Here is a 23213-nt window from a genome sequence, read left to right on the forward strand (position 1 = left end):
CTGCAGTTTAACATCAACGTCCCGGCCAGCGTCTACGCCAAGTACTACTTCGACCTTCGCTCTCTGGCCGAGGACAACAACATGAGCTTCCCCCTGGAGCCTCTGAGCAAGGAGCGCGCCCAGAAACTGGAGGTACGAGGGGGCGTGGCGGGGCACAGACGCAAGCAGTACTGACACTGCAGTGGAGCAGGGGAGTGGAGAGAGCAGTACAGACACTGCAGTGGATTAGGGGAGGGTAGAGCAGTACAGACACTGCACTGGATTAGGGGAGAGGAGAGCAGTACTGACACTAGAGTGGATTAGGGGAGTAGAGCAGTACAGACACTAGAGTGGATTAGGGGAGTAGAGCAGTACAGACACTAGAGTGGATTAGGCGAGTGGAGAGCAGTACAGACACTAGAGTGGATTAGGGGAGTAGAGCAGTACAGACACTAGAGTGGATTAGGCGAGTGGAGAGCAGTACAGACACTAGAGTGGATTAGGGGAGTAGAGCAGTACAGACACTAGAGTGGATTAGGCGAGTGGAGAGCAGTACAGACACTAGAGTGGATTAGGGGAGTAGAGCAGTACAGACACTAGAGTGGATTAGGGGAGGGTAGAGCAGTACAGACTGATGGATACTGAGGTCTAGTTGTGTGGTACATCTACAGTCAGATGCTTTATTCATCCTGGTGCTCACTGTCCTGTCCCTTGGTGTGCAGGCCATCTCCAGACTCTGCGAGGACAAGTACAAGGACCTGAGCAAGGCGTCCATCCGGAGGTCCTTCAGCGCGGACAACCTGGTGGGCATCCGGCGTTCCCACGCCGTGCTCTCCTAGGGGCCAAAAAAAGACTACAGCCCCCAGAATCCTCCCTGACACTGACAGTCATCTTCTGACCTCTGAACCCATTCGGAATACAGGCAGTACACTCCTTTGACCCAGGTCACATGCCATTTTTTGCCAGCACCAGAACCTTTGGAGGCTCCTCCCCCATCTCCACGGTGCAAAGAAAACTAACTTCATAGAGACTGAATTGTTGAAATTGTTTTTTTTTGGTTGTTGTTGCTTACTATGTAGGCTACTAGCTGTGAACTTTGTCAGTTTTTAATTGAAATCATTTGCAGATGGAGTATTTTAAATAAACACTAACCATGTAACAAACAGGGTTTTTTTTTTTTAACGGTCGATTGTTTGCCCCTTTTCTTTGGCTGTTTTGTCGGAGTCGAGCCTCAGGCCGTGTTCGCCCCTGTCCTAGAACAGCGACCGGCCAGAAAACACTGTGAGGGGGGGGGGTCTTAAAGTCTAGAGCTGCTCACATGGCAGATTTCACGAGCTGGACGGCCACTTCCCTCTGGATCAAACCGATCGACCTTCATCACAACGCAACCGCTCGGCCGTCTCTAGTGGATGTGAACGCGCTTGTCCTCCGTGAAATGGGCGGTAAATGTGCGTTGAGAACCTAGTGAGGAGTTAACGGGACGGATGTGAGAGGTCTCCACATTTACACTCCAGCATCTGCAGAGCAGCATGTATCCAGTCCCTGGAGAAACTGTGTTATTCACAAAACTGGAATTAAAAAAAAAAAAAAAGCCAGAAATTATTGAGCGAATTAATAAACAGAAGTTGAAAGAAAGGCCAGTATGCCTATATACAAAAGGCCCTGTCGGATCAAGAGTTTACAACCTGAATGAGAAATCTCATTTTATAGCCCTGGGGAAATCACACGATCCCCAGCCAGCTACGCGTTCATCGTCCAGCCTAAGGTCATTACATCACGTTTATTTGGCAGACGCTTTTAACCAAAGCGACGTACAGTAAGTGCGTAATTCCTGTAGTGCTGCACCGAGTGCTCATCCACGAGTCAGCACTGGTGCCAACCGAAAGGCAAACCCCCCCCCCCCCCAAAAAATAAAAATGTCCCAAAGACGGATTCATCAGCTGTGAGCAGGGAGAGGAGGTTACAGTGATGAAGGGCTTTGCCATCCGAAATGCCTTCACACACCTACCTGGTCAAAATGTTGCGTTGCTGCTGTGGGTTTTTATACAAATGCGGAGATGATGAATCGCATCTAATGGTCATATTCATGCACAGTAAATAATTTACTGCAGTGTAAATTGGGAAATAGAATGTGTGTAACTCCACGTTCTACATAAAGAAATTTGACGGTTAAACCAGTGAAAGTAAGTTTTACATCTCTGGCCTACTTGAAAAGGATGCAAACAGACATAAGCTGAACAGAAGGGTTTTTTTTTTAGACAGAAGACTCACACTGCAGGGTTTTTTTTAGACACATACTTGGTCACAGACGGGCCCACAATTTTATTCTCTACCAGAGTTAGAGAAGCAAACGAGTCAAAGAAATTAAGAGGAAAATTACAGCATCATAAATATCTAAAATCTCAATCTCTTTTTAAAATCTCACAAAAATCGACACAATCTTTTTTAAAAATAGAATACGTACAAGGTTGCAGTCCAGACTATTTCCAGTAGATCATCTTTGCAAAAGACCACCATACAAGTGTTACATGAGTGAAATAAACAGACACACACACACACTCTCTCTCTCACACACACACACACACACCCTGCTGTCTCTCAGGCAATATCTTTTTATAAATAAGACTTTAAACCCACTTAAGCTCTATTTATACACTGTTGTACAAAGTTGTGGTTATGGACGGTTACGAATAAATGCATACTATGTATAACAGTCTCGCTTACATACACACACACACACACACACACACTCGCAAAGAGGGTGAACAGACCCTTGAAGCCTCTCTTGCTGGATTGGACCTTGGTGCCAGTGAAAGCTGGTACCTGTATCCACCCAGGGTAATCCCATCAGAACCAGAGTTGACCGACTCCATTCTAATGGAGATGCACTGCAAATCACACACACAGACAGACACACACGGACCCCATACTACTGAGTGCCACAATGCACTCTTCTGAAAGAGCCTGGCCATTCAATTAACAGCTTCTCCAGAACACTTAACACAAGCCTGTAAATGTGGTTGTTGTGGAACAGGCACAGGAAATTTCCACAACAGTTAAAAAAAAAAAAAAAAAAACACAGGCTTGGACTTTCATCTGAATCAGGCTGGGATCCTTATCTTCAAACTGTCCTCCGTGCGTTTCAGTCTACCGGTTAAGATCTCGGATCAAAGTCCAGAACTTAGATCCCCGTTAACACAAAACGCCACCCCCCCCCCCAGGTTGGGGATGAAGTCCAGGCCTTATGGCCCCATGTTCGGTGTGTACCGCACCGCAGAGTCACAGCTCAACCAATCAAGGCCTTCTTTAAGGAGACCACAGTGCAGTGCAGGGATTGGTTCATTAACTTGGCTGCGAAGGGATCCATCTTGTGACAGCTAGTTTGAAGACTAACAGGTGAACTGTTGTGAATGGGAGGTAAAGAGGTTAGGCACAGGGACCAGCACTAATGGTATTAAACCCACCAAAAAGCCATGAAGCCTCAAAGCAATTAGCATCTGAGGACGGGTGCAGGGTGGGGCTGCAATTATAACTAGCTGCCTCAAGAGGGCAGGGTGCTCCATGAGAAATCACCATGGTTACATGATCACAGAGCCGGTGGTTTAAGCACTTTCTAGGAGTTTGATTGGGTCTGCAACAGCCAGGCCACCAAGCCAGGGACAGATGTGTTCTGAACACTGCTTCTCCTGAATACTAGGTGCACATGCCAGGAGGAAGCAGTACCAGTGCCACGCAGGATCAGAGAACCAATGACTTGATTAAAGACGAACACTTCAAAAAGACCTCATTTTCAATCAATCAAAACCTAATTTAATTTAGAAGCTCAAAATTTAGCCTGAATGCACGTCATTACTGGAGAGTGCAGGTGAGTACGGACTCTTTTGTATTTACACTGTACAGTTTTCTTTCTTGTGGCCATTACTTTAAAACTGGAGTAGAGCCAAAAGACCCTGCTGCTAATTATTCACACTATTATTCTGACGCTCACTCTCTCTCTCTCTCTCTCTGTCTCTCTCTGTCTCTCTCAGACACACACACACGCACATACACACACACCTGTTTTGGAATCAGAGACAGCAGATCCATTTGCGTACGCAAGCTCCAGAGATCGCACTTCCCACCGGGGTTCTAGAAAACTCCCTGCGCCTGCCTCTGGTTCTGGTTGCAATGCATTCTGGGACAGAGCATCAGTGTATTCTTAACATCACCAGTCCCACCATCCTGTCCGTTCTGCACATTTTTTGCACAACTACAGAAGTACAATCTAGATTTTAGCAACCATTGTAGTCCTGAACATGTAACGACAAACAGTGTGTACACACACACACACACGCGCACACACACACACACACACACACACACACACAACCTTTTCTGTGATTTCGGACGATAATTCACCGGACACAGCAAGCAAAAAAAAAAAAAAAAAAGGTTCAAATAAACGTAATGTTGTCACAGATCACATCTAACCCCTAAAGGGCTGTTTTTGGTCTACCTGGGATATGGAACAGGTGGAATACCACAGGATAGAGACACTGGGGGACCGATAACTGCAGGGGGGAGGGCTTTGGGGGGCTGCTCTGTCTCCAGGGTCCTGGGGCTCCCATCTTTATCCAAAACAAGGGTGTGAGGGGGGGGTAGGGGGAACACGTTTTTGGGGAAACTGCTGCAGAGATGAGACCCTTTTATCTCTGTGACCCAAGCTCTCTATGGGGCCTCTTAGGCCCCAGTCTATACGCAAATAAATAATGAACCTCAAATCCCAGGGTTAGGTAAGTCTGAAGTGTTACTTGATGACATCATTACCTCATTCCCAAGGTGTCTCAGCAGCTGTCAGTCAGGGAGGCTGCTTCTGAAGCCCCGCCCTCCTTCCTTCCCTCCGCCTGACGTTCCGTCTCACTCTAGAAGCTACTCTCGAAGTAAGCGATGCAACCCAAAGCAGCAAAAACTCAAAAAAGTACCACAGTAAACATGAACTCGGCCATATTCTCTCTCTCTCTCTTTTGTTAAAAGTAATTCATATCAGTTTGAGTTTGTCCACTTTCCCCCTTTTCTCTTCTCATTTTTTTTTTTTTCCTTCAGTCAGTTTTGGTCTCCACATAACTGCCTCTGGGGGGGGGGGGTTCAGTGGGGCAGGTGGAGGGGGCAGATATAAACATTATATTTACAGCCTGTGGAATAAATTAGAGACCCTCCCCGCCCTCCTCCCGTTTGAGAAGAGTCGTTAGGGGTCAGAGGTCAGAGGTCACCAGTGTGTGCTTTCCCTATTGGAGGGACAGTCCTGACCTCATGGGGGCACTGCCGGGGAGGGGGGGGTTCGCTCAAACATGCGACGGGGGCGAGGGTTTGTGGTAGGACCCCGTCCCGACCGTCCCCGCCCGGGCAGTGAGGGCGGCGCTGGCCTCGCCGTAGACCGAGGCGGCGGCGGCGGCGGCTGCGGCCGCGGGTTTGCGTCCGCGGCACGGGCAGCAGCGGGCGGCGAACTTGCGCCAGGACTCCAGCGTCTTGCCCGACCAGATCCAGACGCCGGAGGTGATGCCCACCACCAGGCACATGAAGTAGCGCAGCATGAAGACGGCGTAGTCGGGCCCCAGCCGCTGCCGCTCGGACGGGCAGGAGCACGCCAGCGCCCTCTCCCACCCGGGCCGGTAGTGCTGCTCGTACACCAGGCAGGCCACCACCACGGTGGCGGGCACCGTGTAGAGCACGGTGAACAGCCCGATGCGGATCATCAGCTTCTCCAGCTTGTCCGTCTTGGTGCCGCCCTGCTTGATCACGCTGCGGATGCGGAAGAGGGAGACGAAGCCCGCCAGGAGGAAGAGCGAGCCGGTGAAGAGGTAGACCACCAGCGGCGCCAGCACGAAGCCGCGCAGGTTCTCCAGGCTCTGGTTGCCCACGTAGCAGATGCCCGCCACGGGGTCGCCGTCCACCGCGCTGAGCGCCAGCACCGCCACCGACTTGACGCTGGGCACCAGCCAGGCGGCCAGGTGGAAGTACTGCGAGTAGCCGGCGATGGCCTCGTTGCCCCACTTCATGCCGGCGGCCAGGAACCAGGTGAAGGACAGCACCACCCACCAGATGGAGCTGGCCATGCCGAAGAAGTAGACCAGCAGGAAGACCAGCGTGCAGAGGGCGGGGCCCGTGGCGTCGTACAGGACGTGGCGGCCGTCGGCGCCGCACGCCACCCGCTCGTGCCCCGCCGCCAGCCGCACGATGTAGCCCAGCGACACGAAGAGGTAGCACGCCGCCAGGAAGATGATGGGCCGCTCGGGGTACCGGAAGCGCTCCATGTCGATGAGGAAGGTGGCCACGGTGGTGAGGGTGGAGACGAAGCACAGCACCGACCACAGCCCCACCCAGAAGGCGGTGAAGGCGCGCTCGTCCGGCGAGAAGTAGGGCTGGTGGCAGGGCAGGGCGCAGTTGGGCAGGGGGCCCGCCCGCACCCGGCCGTACAGCGGGTGGGACGGCTCCTGGACCGGCACCAGGGGGTCCCGGCAGCGGCACTCCTGCACGCAGCCCGACGGGGACGGGGGCCGGTGGCGGACCGAGGGGCCCTTCGGGGTGGGCTTCTGGAAGAGGGGCGAGAGGGTGGTGCTCTCGCTGGTGTTCTGGTCCATGCACAGGTTCTCCGTGTTGCCCAGCAACGGCAGCCGCTCGCAGTTCATGCGCTCGGGCCACTCGAACCCGTACTGGCTCATGAGGGGCGAGCAGCCGCGCTTCGCCCGCTCGCACACCGAGCGGCAGGGGGGCAGCGGCTTCTTGTAGTCGGGCAGGCAGATGGGGGTGTACATGCTGCAGAGGAAGAAGAGCAGGTCCGGGGAGCAGTGTATGCGCACCAGCGGCCAGAACTGGTGCACCTCCAGCCCCACCTCGTCCTGCGTGTCGTGGTTGAACTGGTTGGGCATGTAGGTGAGGTTGTAGCCGATGCCCTTGCACATGGGCACGGTGATGGGCTCGCACACTATGTCCTTGGAGGCGGCGAGCGCGAGCCGCGGCAGCCGCGAGAGCAGCAGCACCAGCAGCCAACTGACGACGCCGCGCAGAGGCGGCTTCACCGGGCCGGCCATACTGTCGGGAAAGTGAGACGAAGGGGAAGATTTACGGACGAAAAAAAAAAAAAAGGTAAATAGCCCCTGAAATTACAAACCGAAGGGCTTGAGTGTTTTCTCGGTAGTTTTTTTCTTTCTTTCTTTCTCTCTTAAATTATTACAGCATTTCGGAAAGATAAAATCCCTCGAGGAAAATGTAATAGCTCCAACAGCATGTCCACAGTGTTCACTTCAATAAATCTGAAGCGAGTTTCATTCCTTACCAGGCGCGCATATTTGTTGCAACAGCGCGAGCGCCTCGACCAAAGACACGGTGACTCTAAATACAGCGGAAGTCAGAAGAAGATACAGCACCAAGAAAAGTATTTGTGCTTCCTCGAGGACGGCAAATAAACTACCTTTGTCGTGCAGTAAATAAATTAAACTAAAGACTGTTAGGAGTGGAATTGCAGGGGTCAGGGGGGTAAAAAAAGAACAAGAAAATTACCTGACTCGTCCGAGGTTAACGTGTAAATAATTCACCATTCTGTAAAATAAACAGGAGAAAAATTAATTTCCTTTTCGGTATTTCAGAAATCAACTATGAAGGGTAAAAACTTTTTCAAACATTTTCCTTCTCCGTGCCTTGTATATTCCACATGACAGGTGAAGTCGCCACAGCTTAGCCAAAGGAAAAATGTGTTCACTGTCCCCGACAAACAACTCCACAAAAAAATAGATTTTACGATCAAAAATGTGTTCTGTGATTATTTTTTCTTCGAGAAAAATCTCCGGTAAGTGCTCCCATGCCGTCAGCCAAATCTACCCGAGGAATCAGAGTAATTCTTCAGCCTTAAGCGCCGGGGTCGTACAAAGTGCGTCCGCACATTGAGTTCTTAAAAGAAAACAGGTTTCAGGTGCCACAAGACATCCCCCTTATTCGATTCTCTTTCCCAAATTTAGTAATCCGACCGTACTCCGTTGCGTTTCTGTATTCCTCGAGAACGCGCTTAACCTGTTGCGTTTCCGCGGCGTTTTTATTTATTTATTTAAAAACTATTTATGAAACTAGTTCCAAGTTGTGTTCGCTAACGCTGCCGGTAGCACGCAGCTCAGCCTCCGGAATACGAGCAAAAAAACTCTGCTCTGCTGAGCTCCAACGAAGTAGAATAAACCCCACCCGCTACAAGACGGGCAGCACGCCCACCTCGTTCAAAATCCCGGCCCCTCCAATTCAGGACCATTGACCAAAGCTCCTTGAGATATGAACGCCCTGCCTGCGCACTGCCTCTCATACCGCGCCCTCCCAGCGGCGTCCTCGCCAATGGGATCCCCGGGTTGAATAAAAGACGTATCGCACAGTTTATTTTCCTGTTACCCTGGTGCCCGGGAGCTAGGAAACAGGTGTCATAAGGCCGAAATCGCGTAATCATGCCCTCTCGCATCTACCCCCTTTTCACCCTGTCTTATCGGCTGGCGGTTTGTGCGCAACAAACGGCTGCAATTTAAAACGTATATTACTAATAAAAAAGTTCGCAAGTTCGTTATACCAGAGTCATACCAGAGTTTTTTTTTTTTTTAACAGGGAGTGAGCAGGGCCAGCTGCATCTGTCCCCTGTCCCCAGTCATGACCCCCTGTGTGTGGGAAAAACCTGAGCCCGACGCAGGAAGTCACACAATGCAGGGTTTCTGGGGAGCGCGCCGACAGGATGCGTATGTGCCGCCCATGTGACTGGAAGTTGCAAATAAAACATAATTGTCAATGAGCGGGGGAAAGGGGGGTGGGGGATAGGGGAGAGGGTTCAGAGGTTGTTGAGGGGTTGCAGCTCGTGACCACTTGTTGCCCTGCATCCTGAATTGCCTCTCTGTTTACCCACAGGGCCCGTTCAGGACCAATGGGGGCAGTGCGCAAATAGAGTGTAATGGCGCTAACGTGGCCTTAATTCTCTACGCGCAAACACGGCGGCGGCGGCGGCGGCCCGACCAGGAAGCCACCCGCCACCCGCCGCCCGCCACCCAGTTACCGTAGCGATAACATCGTCCCGGCGGAACGAAGACGCGCGCATTCTTTTCTAACGCGCCCGGGGGAAGGACGGCAGTTCAGAGGTTGTTCCCGAGGTCTCTGTTCCGCTGTCTGTCACTACAGCGGGCGGGGGGGGGGGCAGGGGCGGGGCCGGGGCCGGGGCGGGGCGGGGGAGGGGGAGGGGGGAGGGGGGAGGGTTACAGGGTTCAATGATAAGGCCACATCCAATGCCAGTCCCTGCAGGATACATAAACATGGAGGACGTTAGCTTGAGTTTGATGAACGACGACTGCGTGTAAAAGCGACGGTTTTCTCCTCTTAAACGCACTGGCGAGTGCACCCGGCCCCTATGCAGTGCTGCTGATTAAATATCCAGATTTGGCGGGTGGGCAGCAGGCAGGAGTCTTTCAAAACATCTCCTGAGGGCCCTTGACCACAGTACCTAAAATTTAAAGCCGCCATGCTTTGCAGGGGCAGTGCGAAACCCGCCTTCTTTGTTGACTTCCATCTTGTTTTTTTTTTTTTCTCCCGGTTGTTATGAACTCAGGTAAAGCAAATGTTGGATGGGCAAACATTTCCGCCAGCAAAAGAACGAGGGCCCGTTGGTCTCTCACTCTCTGACCTCCTGTGCGCGGTTTAGCATGGGCTACCGCCCGTTTCTCCCAGCCTACAAAACCCCTTTTTTGTGGACAGTGGACATCTCAGCGCTCATTCCTGGAGAAAGGAAACGAGAGCGACATTATTATCGCTTTCGTTCCTGACGACGCAGCGCCTGCTGCGGAGCTGTCACTTACTGATGAATTATGGGATTGCTCCAGTCATTATTTGTCTTGTCTCATTCGAGGGCAACTTTACACATGCTAAAAAAAAAAGACGTGTATGCTTGAGGGATGTTTTGGAATTCTTTGTTGAAGGGGTGGGTCTCTCTCTCTCTCTCTCTCTCCCTCTCCCGCTCTCTCTCTCTCTCTTTCTTGTTGTCTCTCCCTCTCCCTCTCTCTCTCTCTCTCTCTCTCTCTTTCTCGCTGTCTCTCTCTCTGCCTCTCTCTCTCTCTCTCTCTTTCTCCATAATTTCCTTCAGTTTATTCAGAAACCACAGAGCTTGCTTGGAGTCCAAAGTTCACGAAGGGTGTGTGTGTGTGTGTGTGTGTGTGTGTCTGTGTGTGACTTAACAGCTCAGTACAGTGTTTCTATTGCCTGTTAACACTGAGATTACGGGCTAAACCGCGACGTGCCAGATAGATGAGAGCAAACTGAAAGGTGCACATTCCAGAGACGGTCAAGGAGCCCGACAGGAGGATCTGAATTCATCAATCTCCCCTTCACACACACGCACACACACACACACAGACACACACATATATACACATGCACACATGCAGACACACACACACACACACACACACATAGACACACACACGTGCACATGCGCACACACATATACACATGCACACACACACACACGCAGACACACACACATGCAGACACGCACACACACGCAGACACACACATATATACACATGCACACATGCAGACACACACGCACAGACACACACACATATACACATGCACACACACACACAAACAAATATATATTATGCACATGTAAATACATACATACATATACAAACAGACGAACACACACACACACATACACCTCTCTCGCTTGCTCTCTCAAACACATACACACATATGGCACACACTCTCTTACACACACACACACACACACTCACACACACACACAGACACACACACACACAGACACACACACACACACGCACACACACACTCACACACACGCACACACTCACACACACACACATGCACACACACGCACACAGACACACACACACACACACACACACGCAGACACACTCATATATACACATGCACACACACGCACACACACACACACACACACACACGATTCCCCTTGAGGCGCCGCGAAAGATCGGCTCGCTGGTTAAAATGTTTGCCGAGGCTCAAACACCTGCGGGACGAGCGCCAACATTGTTCACACTTCCTCCTCCGGTGACTAATTGCTCTGGTTGCCGAGGGATACGGTACACACCGCGTCGGTCACGTGACCGTGGGCACACAAGGCCGGTGACCTGTCATTCAACCGCGCAGGCCTCGCGCGATTGGTCGAGCAGTTTGTGAGGGCTGTTGAAAGGCACGCGGGCTTGCAGCCTCGCAGGACTCCGCCCACATTTGAATATGAATGGGGGTAAAATGGGAGGTATTTCAGGTGAGTGGATTAGCTGAGGTGCTGCCCCGCTGGCTTTTGGGTGCCTCTCTGGCTCGGCCTCCTCGGTCTGCGGTAGTGATGATGATGATGATGATGATGATGATGATTCCTGACTCCTCCCATTTTCCATCACCTCACATGATCCAGCCAGACTTCTCCGGAACGTTCTGTGTCAGTGTGCGGTGGGGGGGGTTCATCTGAAGCAGGCAGCCGCTGATGCTCTCCGACCCCCCCCCCCCAACCACCACCCCTCCCCATCCCCCCCTCCACCTCCCTCTCTCCCCACCTCCCCTCTCCCCACCTCCCTCTCCAAAGAGAGTCTTCTCCTGCATGCCCATACAGGTGTCTGAACAAAAGCTTTTATTCTGTCCTTCATTCATGTATCTCCTCTGTAAAGAAGGCTAAGCCACACACACACACACACACACACACACCACACACACACGCACTCACACACACACACACACACTCACACACACACACACACACACACACACACACACGCACTCACACTCACACACACACTCACACACTCACACACACTCACACACTCACACTCACACACACACTCACACACTCACACACACACTCACGCACTCATGCACTCACACACACAAAGGCTAATGATGTCATGCTCGAGGTCTGGCACCCAGGAATGCTCCCTCTGCCTCTCCTCCCTCTTCCTCCCTCGCTCGCTCTTTCTCTCCACACCTCCGTGCGAGCTGCCCCGACGTTGGAGACAAACACTCAGCGAATGCCCTCGATTCCCACAATGCAACGCTCTGTCCCTGTATTCACTGTGGGCCCTCTATGGCTCGCCTTGCGCCGGCTCATGTGTCACCGCACATCCTGCACCCATCTGTCCCCAGTGTAAACAGCGCCGCTGTGCCAGCCCAATCCTGCCGCTGCCCGTCGCTGTGCCAGCCGATCCCACCGCTGCCCGTTCCCATGCCAGCCCGATCCCACCTCTGCCCGTTCCCATGCCAGCCCGATCTCACCGCTGCCCGTTCCCATGCCAGCCCGATCCCACCTCTGCCCGTTCCGATGCCAGCCCGATCCCGCCTCTGCCCGTTCCCATGCCAGCCCGATCCCGCCGGTCTCCTCGCACCGCTGGCACCGGGGCGCTCTCTGAGGGCGGAGGCTTCCAAACACAAACACACACTTCCTGCCTGAGGCTCCTTCCCTTCCGGACTGCTCTAATGCCCTGCAGAGGAACACAGCACTGAGACTACCAAACGCACCCCACTGAGACTACCAAACGCACCGCACTGAGACTACCACACACAATGCACTGAGACTACCACACGCACCGCACTGAGACTACCAAACACACCGCACTGAGACTACCACACACACCGCACTGAGACTACCAAATGCACCGCACTGAGACTGCAGACGCACTCCACTGTGACAACAGACACACAGCACTGAGACTACCAAACGCGCAACACTATGACTACCACACACACTGCACTATGACTACCAAATGCACTGCACTGTGACTATAGACACAGCACAGTTAACAGGGGGAGTCCAGAAATATAATTTTTTTTTTTTAATTATTAAAATAATTTTCAATTATTTTATATTTTTATTATTATTATGAGTAAAACAGAGTATTTAAAAATCAGAAAATTACTTGTATCAATTATAAACAGGCAAAGAGAGAGATGTAAATAAAAGGAAACTGCTGCTTTTGTTTTTTTGTTTAGAATGTGCACTCTAGTTGCATCTGGATGAATCGCTGTGGTATTAATTTTTTTTAAAAACCACTCCAAACAAGACGCTCTTCCTTTTCACCATTTAATTAGCACGCCGCGCGCTAGCCGCTAGCCGTGCACACAGTCGTGTGCACGGACCACAGCAGCAGAGGGAGAGGGTACAGGAATGCTGTCTGTCTCCCTGTGGAGAGCCCAGGGTCTGTATCACCGCTGATGGGTAAACAGATAAGCACAGACACACTCTCTGTGTGTTATTGTTGTCGTTGTTGCGCACGTGATTCATGTCCCGTCACTGCGATTGTTGGGACAGACGGTAAGCGATTGCCCCCCCCCCCCCAACGCCCATCGCGATAGAATCTCCTTACCAATCGGCAACGAGGATCAGGGGTTGTCTGATACTCTACCACTATGGGAATTGCGGTTTCAAGTTGTTTTCTCCTAACTTTGGACGAAATAACATCTACTCTGACAATGAGCCTCTAGTAAGTTCTGACAAAGGAAGTCATTATTTACATATGATGCACATGATGTTCAAAAATAATAAAATGTCACCCCCCTCCCACAGGCCAGGCTGGTTCAGGTTCAGGTTACTGTATATTACCCGTAGGTAGATTTGGTTGGGGGTAAATTCTCTTTCAGTTCAGTCAATTCAGATCTTGAACTGAAATTCAATTCATGACTTGGAGAATGGCCAAATAGTTCTATAAGCATTTTTCAATTATCAGGATTAATGGATTTGACCCAGACTGTGCGGATCACTCCCTCACAATGGCAACTTTTTTTAATGCTCCTTAATAATCCCTTTCAGTCAGAATATTTAGGCTTCTACTTTAGGCTTCGGAGCTACATATCCTTTAATTCCAAACATCAAAACATACAAAATCTTATCAACAGGGGATTCCAGTTACGATACTCTGAATGAGGCAGATTTTCAAACGCGGTGGTTCCTGAATACAATAAGTTACGGGATATCATGTTAATATTCTATTTAATAAAACTACAGTATTCTTGCCATGTAATCATTGTCCCGAGGTGATTCTGTTCCAAAACGGAAACAGTTTTTGCCGAGCGGGCCGTCCCAGCTGAGCAAACACAAGCCTCGATCTTCGAGCACCTGCCTCCCGTCCCGCACTGTCCCGAACACGAGGGTAAGGTTGACATATTTAACAACCACCCACAATCATATCTGTAGACCATACAGACATAAATATGATGTTGATCTATTTGTTTTAACATGTGCTTACCGTAAGAGAGTGGAATTAACATTGCATATCCATGTTCAAAAAGCTTTTACTTTCAAGCACCAATCTGAAGGTACTTGAATATCGGAATTAGTGGAATTTTAAAAAGTGGAATATTAAATTAGTGGAATAGTAAAAATGCTGAAAGACAGTAAACAGTTTGTGCATGTTGTTAAACTGTTAAAACATATTGTAAATGACATATTCTCTGTTTTTCAGAGCACTGCTAACCCCTTAAAAACAACAGATCAAACTGATGTTCATGCATGTATATGAGACCTGCTCCCACCCCCTACGACACCCACCCCCCCCCTTCAACAAAAAAAAAAAAAAACCCCAAGAGCAACAGCAGCTCTCTGTCTCTCTGATCCAGGTCACCAGGAACAGTGGAGTCCTGCATGTCTTTGTGTGCCCCCTGAACACTAATAGGGCAGTGCTGTGTGTGTATGAGAGGAGAGGGGGGAGAGAGAGAGAGAGGAGGGGGGGGGGTGTTGTGAAGCCTACACTCACCCCTTTCACAAGCACAGACCTTGCGGTTCCATCGTGCATTGCTACCACCCCCCCCCCATTTTCCCCATCACCACCTCCTCCCTCCCTCCCTCCCTCCTCCATCATCGTCTTTTTCTCCTTAAACCGTCCTTTGTTTTCTTTTTCCGATGGCATTTGGGTTCCCGTGTTTGTCGGGGTCTCCAAATGAGCGCTGACCGTCCCGCGGGCCAGCGGAGGGGCACAAAGGAGGCCCCCGTCCCGCCCGCTGCGGTCCCGCCATTGTTGCCGCGGACGACGCACTAATTGGCAGCGACAATTAAGCGCCGCGACCGCTCAGCTTCAATTTGCCCCCCGACCAATCAGAGACAAACGAGCCGGGCGCCTGGCAGCACACACACACACACACACAGGAGTACACACACACACGCACACACACACACACCACCACCACCACCACACACACAGGAGTACACACACACACACACACACACCCGGAGTAACACACACACAAACACACAACACACACACACCACGCCACGCACGCACACACACACACACACACACAAACACACACACACACACACTCACACCACAACACACACACACACACACACACACACACACAGGAGTACACACACACACACACACACACACACAGAGTCACACACACACACACGCACAGGTCATACACACCACACACACACACACACACACACACTCGCACGCATGCACACGGAGTACACACACACACACACACACACACACACACACATGCTCGCACGCACACACAAACACAAATTGTTTACACTTTTTTGTTTCCTCACCCCATTTTTGTTGTTTTTTTTTTAGCGCGGGGAGCCAAACTCAAGGTGGTGTGGGGTCACTCAGAGAGGACAGAGATGCATTGTGGGAAGAACTCGGGACCCGAACTCGAAGAGTTCCGCAGAAGACGACCGAACAAGCAGATTCAGCACTGGGACTACTGATCTGGGATCAGCTTCAGATTGCGTAATACAGCAGTTCAGGCTGCTGTTAGTGCAGAGAGAACTGACCCTGGAATATTTTTTTTTTAAGGAAGCAAAAGCGAAAAAAAAAAACACCCTGAAATTTCTCTTCATTCTCTCGCAATAAACTGAGTACAAAAAAATGGACGGTCATAACAATTCATGTTTAGGGTCACTTTGTGTAATAGAAATATATTAATTGATCAATTTTAAGCTGTTACAGATCTTATTTCACAAAGTCAAGTAGCTCTCTTATACTTGTGAATGAAGAGATATTTCAATTTAATGCCCAAGCTACGTATGCTGTCTAGCTGGTGCATGTGAGGTCTTGAATTGGGGGGGTGTGGGTGTGGGTGTGGAGGGGGGAGGGGGTGGGGGTGGTGAGTTTGCAGTGCAGGTTAAACTTTGGCCTGCCATACATTAAGACCTTAATGGAGTTTGGAGTCAACAGACCAACTCGACTCAAGACGTCTTCTGAAACGCAGAAGAGAGAAAAAAAAAGAGAAATCCCCAAGATAAACCTTTCAGCGTCCCGGGATGTCCCTGGGGCTCTGGGAACAAAACGGCGGACACGTTTCGGCCCGCCGGCCGTGCGCCCCCCCCCCCCCCAGCCCAATCCAACCCAGCCCAGACCCCCCTGGATTACTCTCCTGTCAGGAGGGGGCTTTACCGCTTTCAAAGTCCGGGACAAATTGCCGCCACGGGAGAGGAGGGGGGCAAAAAAAAAAAAAAAAGAGAGAAAAAAAAGAAGTGGAACGTTGAAAAAGGAAAGGAGAGGAGAGGAGGCCGCTGTACCGGCCCAGGATGGAGGGAAAGAGAGAGAGGGAGGGAGTGAGGGAGAGAGAGAGAGAGAAGGAGGGAGGGAAGGAGAGAGAGAAAGGAAGGGAAAGAGAAAGAGGGAGGGAGGGACAGAGAGGGAGGGAAGGAGGGAGGGAGAGAAAGAGGGACAGAGAGAGAGAGGGAAGGAGGGAGGGAGAGAGAGAGAGGGAGGCAGAGAGGGAGAGAGAAGGAGGGAGTTAGAGAGAGGGAGGCAGAGAGGGAGAGAGAGAGGGAGGCAGAGAGGGAGAGAGATCCCCTCCTAATTGCGGGCGGGCGGGCCACGGGACAGGCCAGGCGCTCCCCTGTAATGTGGGCAGCCTGAGCTCAGATGGAAGCCTGAAGGAAACCCTGAGAGGAGAGGAGCTATTTCTGAGCAGAGCGAAATTACAGCCTGGGCAGCCAAAGATGTGTGTGTGTGTGAGTGTGTGTGTGTGTGTGTGCATGTGTGTTTAAATTTGAATGTGTTGTGAGTGCATGTGCGTGTGTGATGTGTTAGCTAGGGAGTGTGTGATGTTTGTGATAAGTGTGTGTGCAGTGTGTTAATGTATGTGTGATGCATGTGCTCTGATGTGTCTGTGTGTGTGGGTGTGCATGTGTGTGCATGTGTGTGTGCATGTGTGTGTGCTTATTCTAGTGCTGAGTGCCCAGGGCTCAGGCAGGTGCTCAGAGGACCGACTAGGGTCCCCCTCCCAAGCACCTGCCCAGGCCCGTCCTTCCCTCAACCCCCCTGAACACCCGAAACTCGGTGGGGCAGTGCTGCAGAGTACTACAGTACTACAGCGGTCAGAGCGCTGGTGCCGTGCTCCAGACCCGCAGGCCCGCGGTCCTGGCGTCCCGGGACACCGCGGCCGGGGCGCTCCTATTCGCCGGGCGCGCGTTACGCACCGCGCCAAAACGCCAAGCGCCCGCTCTCACCCCCCCGTCATCGCCGGGCGCGGACGCAGGGTGAGCAAAATCACATTAAAGCAGCCGGACGGCCGGACGGACGGAGAGAGAGAGGGATCGCACCCCGCTGAGGGGCAGCATCCCCAACCGCAGCGCGTATCGCCTTACAAAATTACAGGCCGGGGTTCGAGCGCCGCGTCTCACTTATTTATTTATTTTCATTTGAACGTGACCGTCGGGCCGCTGCGTCTCCGGGACCACGAGCTCGCCGCAGCGGATTAGAGGGAGAGACTCAGCGCTCGGGCCGCGATCTGGCCAGCGCGCGAGCCAAACAGAAAACATGGCCGCCGTGTTCAAACTATAAAAAAAAAAGAAAAAAAAAGAAGGAAACTATTTAGTACATCTTTATTTAGCGAATCAGAATCAGTCCTCAGGGTTGATCCTAAATACAGCTGGGTGTTTATGCTGAATCCTGGAAGGCCTCTATCCAATCTAGAGCCGGTTAAATTCTCCAAATTAAATGTTCAGACGACAAACTTGGCGCACACAGGTTGTGATAAATAGTTTTACTGGCATCAGTGGTAAAAAAAAAACAAAACAAAAAAAGAACAAAAAGACATTTAAACACAGTCTTTGAGCTTGCATAAGGGATCAGCTGCAATACATCAACACACAGTAAGAACAGTTTTTCACAGACACATGGAAAGCAGTGTGGTCAGGTGGTAAAAAAAATAAATAAAGAAAAATTTATCGTTATCGTTAAATAATAACAAAACATGATAAGCACCGGCTGTATGTAACATTTAAGGGCAAACAGCAGAACAGGATTCAAGTCACCAAAAATTAAGAAAGAAAACATTTGGAAAGAAAAAGAGAAAACTTCCATTTGGTGTTAAAACAAACACTTTCCCTATAGGTCACCCGATTTCAGTCCCTGTGTCCATCCCTTGGAATCGCTCTTTAAATTCCGAGCAGCGAGAATCCCTGATTTTCAGGAAGGAGTCCGATCACGATCAGTGACATCACACCTCTCACGCTGCTCTCCCCACAGATACGAGGCCGCCTTCTTCAGACGACCGCATCGACACATCTTCACATCTTCAAATTCCCTGACCCTATAAATAAATAAGCTGGCCTCTGTTGAGATTCTCATTAAGACACTGTACCAGGGCAACAGAGGCCCATTACCCCAGCGCTGCTCAGTCCAGTGTGTCCTCCGTTTGTCCCTTAACAGCCACCGTCCGCAGCGAGGTGAGAGTCGGAGTCGCACGTCATCGTGAACAAACAAACAAAAAAAAAAAAGCTCTGCTTTGGACTGCAGTGTTGTCACTGCCAACACCCCCGAAAAGTCTGAACAGAGGGGTTAAACTAGTTTAGGGAAGACGTACTACACCCTCATCCTAGGACAAAATCACACAGGTTAATATGGCGGCTCCCCCTAGCGCAGGCTGCCTCTAGAAAGGTACAGTTTAGTTTACATGTGTTCGGGGTCACTAGGGGACACACAGGCCTCTGCTACTCTGTCCACACACGGCACTAGCAGGGCACGCCAAACACGGCTCTGTCCACACACTGCACTAGCAGCAGGGCACGCCAAACACGGACAGGCTGTCACACTGGAGCTCGGGTTTTAAGGCAGGCTAAGAGACAAAGTAAACCCAGAGAGGGGGATATTCTAAAACTGTACAGGCGGCACAGTGCATCTTATGACCCCCCCACCCCCAAATTAAATGCACGTGCGCTCACACACACCCAGAGCACGCATGCGCAGACATACCCACATACTCACGCATGCGCTCACGCACCCACACACTCACACATGCGCTCAACATGCAACCAAACACTCACGCATGCGCTCAACACACAACCAAACACTCACGCATGCGCTCCCCCACACGCTATTTACACATGTACAGATCCAAGTCCTCCATTGACAACCACAACAGGTTTTCCCTTTAGTGCAAGTGTCAGGGTGCAAAACAAAACCCACAATAGTCCCGGCAGGAATGGAGCTGCACTGAAACTGAAACAAACAGGTGCGTTACCATCCCTGCTCTCAGTTCCCCCCTCTCAGTGAACCCAATTCCCCAATTCCATCCAGCGTAAGACAGAACGTTCACCATCCCGAACGTCCTCAGCAGACCGACAGACAAATAAATAGATAAATGAATAAAGGGGAAAAGCGGTGGGGCTCCTGTACAGGGGAGTGTTCTTGAGGAGTGCAGATAAGTGAGCTCAAGTCCTCATGCTAATAAAGCTGGACATTAGGTCATCCTGTGGGGGATATCTGGGTTTTCTAGCCGTTGAGTGGTGGGGGGGGGGGGGGGTCCTGGTTGTACTTCCCCCCCCAAGCAACTTTTGGCTGAACCCAGCCGTGTTCTAACCTCGTCTTCTCCTCTGAGTCCCCCCCCTCCCTCCTAGTCAGTCACCCTGACAGGTGCGAAGTCGAAAAGCGGTCTGAAAGGGGTCATTCTGACCTCCGTCCCACCCCCACGCTGGGACGTCCCTTCTGAGCGAGGAGAAAGGGTCCCACGGTCATTTCGGCCCCGCCCCCGACGACCGTTCTCATGAGGTCCACGGCGAAGGCGAACTGACGCATCGACGGAAACCGTGCGAAACATTCCGCGAAGGACAGTTGCCCTCAGCTTTGGCGATGAGGTCCTTTTTGAGGACGCTGCTCACTGACAACAGGAGTCCGGAGCAGACCCCCGCCCCTTCTGCCCAAGCTCAGTGTTGACTGAGACACACCTCTGCCAATATCCAGCGGGAAAACATGGAGGGGGGGTGGGGGGAGGCTGGGCTGGAGGGGGGGCTGTTGTGCTGTAGGCCGGTGGAACTGGGACACGGGGGCCAATGAGGTTTGCACAGGGACAGTGACTCACCTGGCGCTGGCTTCCAATCGGCACACAGAGCACACCGTGGCTTACCGCAGGGAGGAGAGGAAAAGGGGGGGGGGGCTTGATTATCGCCTGAGCAGACAGCGGACAGGGAATCCAAAACGCCGGGGGGGGTGCGTGGTGATTCTATCAGGGTCCAGCTGGACGCTTTCGGCAGGGGTGGGGGGTCCAGTCGGGGAGGACTCCGCTCGGAAGGCCAGGCCCGTCCAGGAGCTCCGGTCCGTAGGGTGTGCAGATGCTGCGGTGGGGGGCGGGGGGGTCTGGGAGCCGTGGCGACGGTGGGGGGGGTGAGATTTCACAGCGCGGTCCGACCTGCGCGCGGGCCGCCCGGAATGTTCCGCAGTCTCCGGTGTGATGGTGCGGGCCAGGACGCTTTCCGGGAAGACCCGCCGTCCCCGCCAAACCAAACAGCGCCCCCCCCCCCCGCCGGCTGCCCCCCCCCCCCCCACCGCCCCAGATCCAAGGAGTCAGAGCGTGAGTGTGAATGTGCAGGAGGGCCGAAGGGGGACGGCGGGGGGGCTGGACACTGAAGGTGGATGAACCAATGAGAGGTGTGTGTGTGTGTGTGTGTGGTGTGTGTGTGTGTGTGTGTGTGTGTGTGTGTGTGTGTGTGTGTGTGTGTGTGTAAGGGGGCGGAGGCAGGGGGCTAAGTGACGGAATTCCCACAGCCATCTCGGACGCAGTGTACCCGTGTCCCTTCCATGGACTCCCTCTGCTGGGCCAAATAATTTGGTGAGGAGGAACACCCCTGGGGGCACTACACTAAACCCGAAATTACACCAACGCCAGACAAATCTGACAGGCACATCTGTCAGGGTCACGAGCCGCAAAGGGTGAGCAGAAAGGTGGGGGGGGGGGGGGAGAAGGTTAACCAGACCAGAGAAACACCAGGCCTGTAAACAGACTGCAGGCCGCGTCCACCTGACTGTCTCCACAACAAGAAGGCGTCAGAGCACGTCCCGCTGGGGGGGGGAACGTCACGTCCGCCGTGCCGACCTCAGCCTGGGCGTGGTCAACATCAAAAACAGCAGAGTCTGGTTCCGTTTCGCCGGACTGACACCATGTGTGTGTATGTGTGTATGAAGGTGTGTGTGTGTGTATGAGGGACAACATCCGGAGCGCTCGAGCGACAGACGTAGGGTGAGGGAGGCAGAACACGAGCGGCTCGAGCTGATGCAGCCACACAGGGCGGCCATCTTAGATCTCCGCCCCCGCAGCGCCCGCTATTATTCCGCCGCGGCTCAGCCTCGCGGAGCGCGGACCCCCTTCCCTTTCATCTGAGGCGCGCGTGTGTGTGTGTGTGTGTGTGTGTGTGTGTGTGTGTGTGTGTGTGTGTGTGTGTGTGTGTGTGTGTGTGTGTGTGTGTGTGTGTGTGTGTGTGTGCGTGCGTGTGTGTGTGTGCGTGTGTGTGTGTGTGCGTGTGTGTGTGTGTGTGTGCTTGTGTGTGTGTGTGCATGTGTCGGGTGTGTGTGTGTGTGTGTGAGTTCCGCGCGCGAGAGTGATGTCGCAGGACCCGACGGTAATTTTCTAGATGAAAGGGGAGGATAATTTGGACTCATTATAGAGCGCTGCTTCTTCAGGGTGGAGAGCTGGGAAGTGTCTCTCTCTCTCTCTCTCTCTCCTCCTCTCTCTCTCCCTCTCCCTCAGGTGAGGCGGCTTTGCAGTCAGACAGGTTTACAGGACAAAGCTCCTCATCCTCATCCCACAGAGTCATCTAGAGCTGGATGAAGTGTATAACCCCCCCCCCAACCCGCCCAAACACACACACACACACACACACACTCTTTCTCTCTCTCTCTCTCATTGATCAAGGCTGTTTTATCTTAATGTCCGGGCGCCAGAGTGAGGACCCTGCTTGTGGGGACGCCCCGCCCGGGCCTCAGGTGTCCTGGTAGGGGAGCTGGAAGGAGCAGAAGGAGTCGTCGGCCGGGCTGTCTCCCTGCTCCAGGCTCCTCCAGAAGGAGGCGGGCTTCTGGTGCAGCTCCCGGCGCACGCAGCGGGGACAGGGCTGCGCCCGCATCCGGCACTCCGCATGGAACACCGCCCCGCAGCCCTCGCACCTGCGCAGGAGAACACGCGCATGCACACGCATACACACACATGCACACGCATACGCACATACATACACACATACATACACACGCACACACACACACGCATATGTACACACATACACACGCACACACGCATGCACGCATACGCACATACATACACACGCACACGCACGCACACACACACACACGCATGCGCACATACATACACACGCACACGCATGCATGCATACGCACATACATACACACACAGGCACACACACGCATGCATGCACACGCACATACATACACACATACATACACACATGCACGCACATACGCACACGCATGCATACGCACACGTGCATACATACACACATACGCACATGCACATACATACACGCACATAGGCGCACACATGCACCCAGAAACACAGAAACACACACACACACACACATACCCAGAAACACAAACACACAGAAAAACACACAGAAAAACACACATACACTGTGAGGACCTTCACTGACATAGACCTTGATCTAGATCTTGAGTGGTTGCAGTGCAGCAGGTAAGTGGCAGAGACGGGCTCTCCTGCTCCTCTTAAGTCCGGACCAGCTCTGCTTTTTCATGGCGACTTTGATCCGAACGACCAAAGCAGCCGAAGCAGGAGCACAGCTGATCTGATTACATCTGCAAACGAGGACTTCAGAGGAGTGCCAGAGATCAGAGAGAGAGACGGACTGCAGAAACTCTGACCCTGCAGCACCGTCACAGTCCACGTTACCGACGGTGACCGGACGCACCTTTCAGGTACACAAGACAGAGCCCTTAATGCCTTACGCAACTCAGTGG

At 52.2% G+C, this 23213-nt stretch overlaps 3 protein-coding genes and 1 long non-coding RNA gene across 6 annotated transcripts in view; 1 reads left to right on the forward strand and 3 right to left on the reverse strand.

Moving 5' to 3' along the window:
- Positions 1-1142, forward strand: part of ccnyl1 (cyclin Y-like 1) — a 20949-nt gene extending 19807 nt beyond the window's left edge. Inside the window, exons 9-10 of the mRNA XM_064329585.1 lie at positions 1-132; positions 702-1142. The exon at positions 1-132 is cut by the window's left edge and continues 31 nt beyond it. Of these exons, the coding sequence (XP_064185655.1) occupies positions 1-132; positions 702-818 (249 nt within the window). The 3' untranslated portion in view covers positions 819-1142. The remainder of the gene's footprint in view (positions 133-701) is intronic.
- An 812-nt stretch (positions 1143-1954) lies between these two features.
- fzd5 (frizzled class receptor 5) lies at positions 1955-8521 on the reverse strand. Its single transcript, XM_064329579.1, has 2 exons — positions 7516-8521; positions 1955-7047 (listed from the first exon to the last, which is right to left on the reverse strand). Exons 1-2 carry the CDS (start codon positions 7551-7553, stop codon positions 5301-5303), a joined length of 1785 nt encoding a protein of 594 aa, XP_064185649.1. The 5' UTR covers positions 7554-8521; the 3' UTR covers positions 1955-5300.
- Positions 8522-17985: 9464 nt separating this feature from the next.
- Positions 17986-20908, reverse strand: LOC135251797 (uncharacterized). The gene is made up of 2 exons (XR_010329207.1): positions 19040-20908; positions 17986-18995 (listed from the first exon to the last, which is right to left on the reverse strand). It is a non-coding gene; the product is annotated as an uncharacterized LOC135251797 (long non-coding RNA).
- Positions 20909-20928: 20 nt separating this feature from the next.
- Positions 20929-23213, reverse strand: part of plekhm3 (pleckstrin homology domain containing, family M, member 3) — a 58921-nt gene continuing 56636 nt past the window's right edge. For all 3 annotated transcript variants that reach the window (XM_064329577.1, XM_064329578.1, XM_064329576.1), the window contains exon 8: positions 20929-22391. In XM_064329577.1, the coding sequence (XP_064185647.1) occupies positions 22211-22391 (181 nt within the window). In that variant the 3' untranslated portion in view covers positions 20929-22210. The remainder of the gene's footprint in view (positions 22392-23213) is intronic.

Source organism: Anguilla rostrata, chromosome 3 (assembly GCF_018555375.3).
Source record: "Anguilla rostrata isolate EN2019 chromosome 3, ASM1855537v3, whole genome shotgun sequence".
Classification (NCBI taxonomy): domain Eukaryota; kingdom Metazoa; phylum Chordata; class Actinopteri; order Anguilliformes; family Anguillidae; genus Anguilla; species Anguilla rostrata.

Coding starts and splice junctions, on each gene's coding strand:
- fzd5 (XM_064329579.1), bottom strand. CDS start 7,553: ATGGTGAATTATTTACACGTTAACCTCGGACGAGTCAG. Junction 7,048..7,515: donor GTTAACCTCGGACGAGTCAG/GTAATTTTCTTG, acceptor CTTTCCCGACAG/TATGGCCGGCCCGGTGAAGC.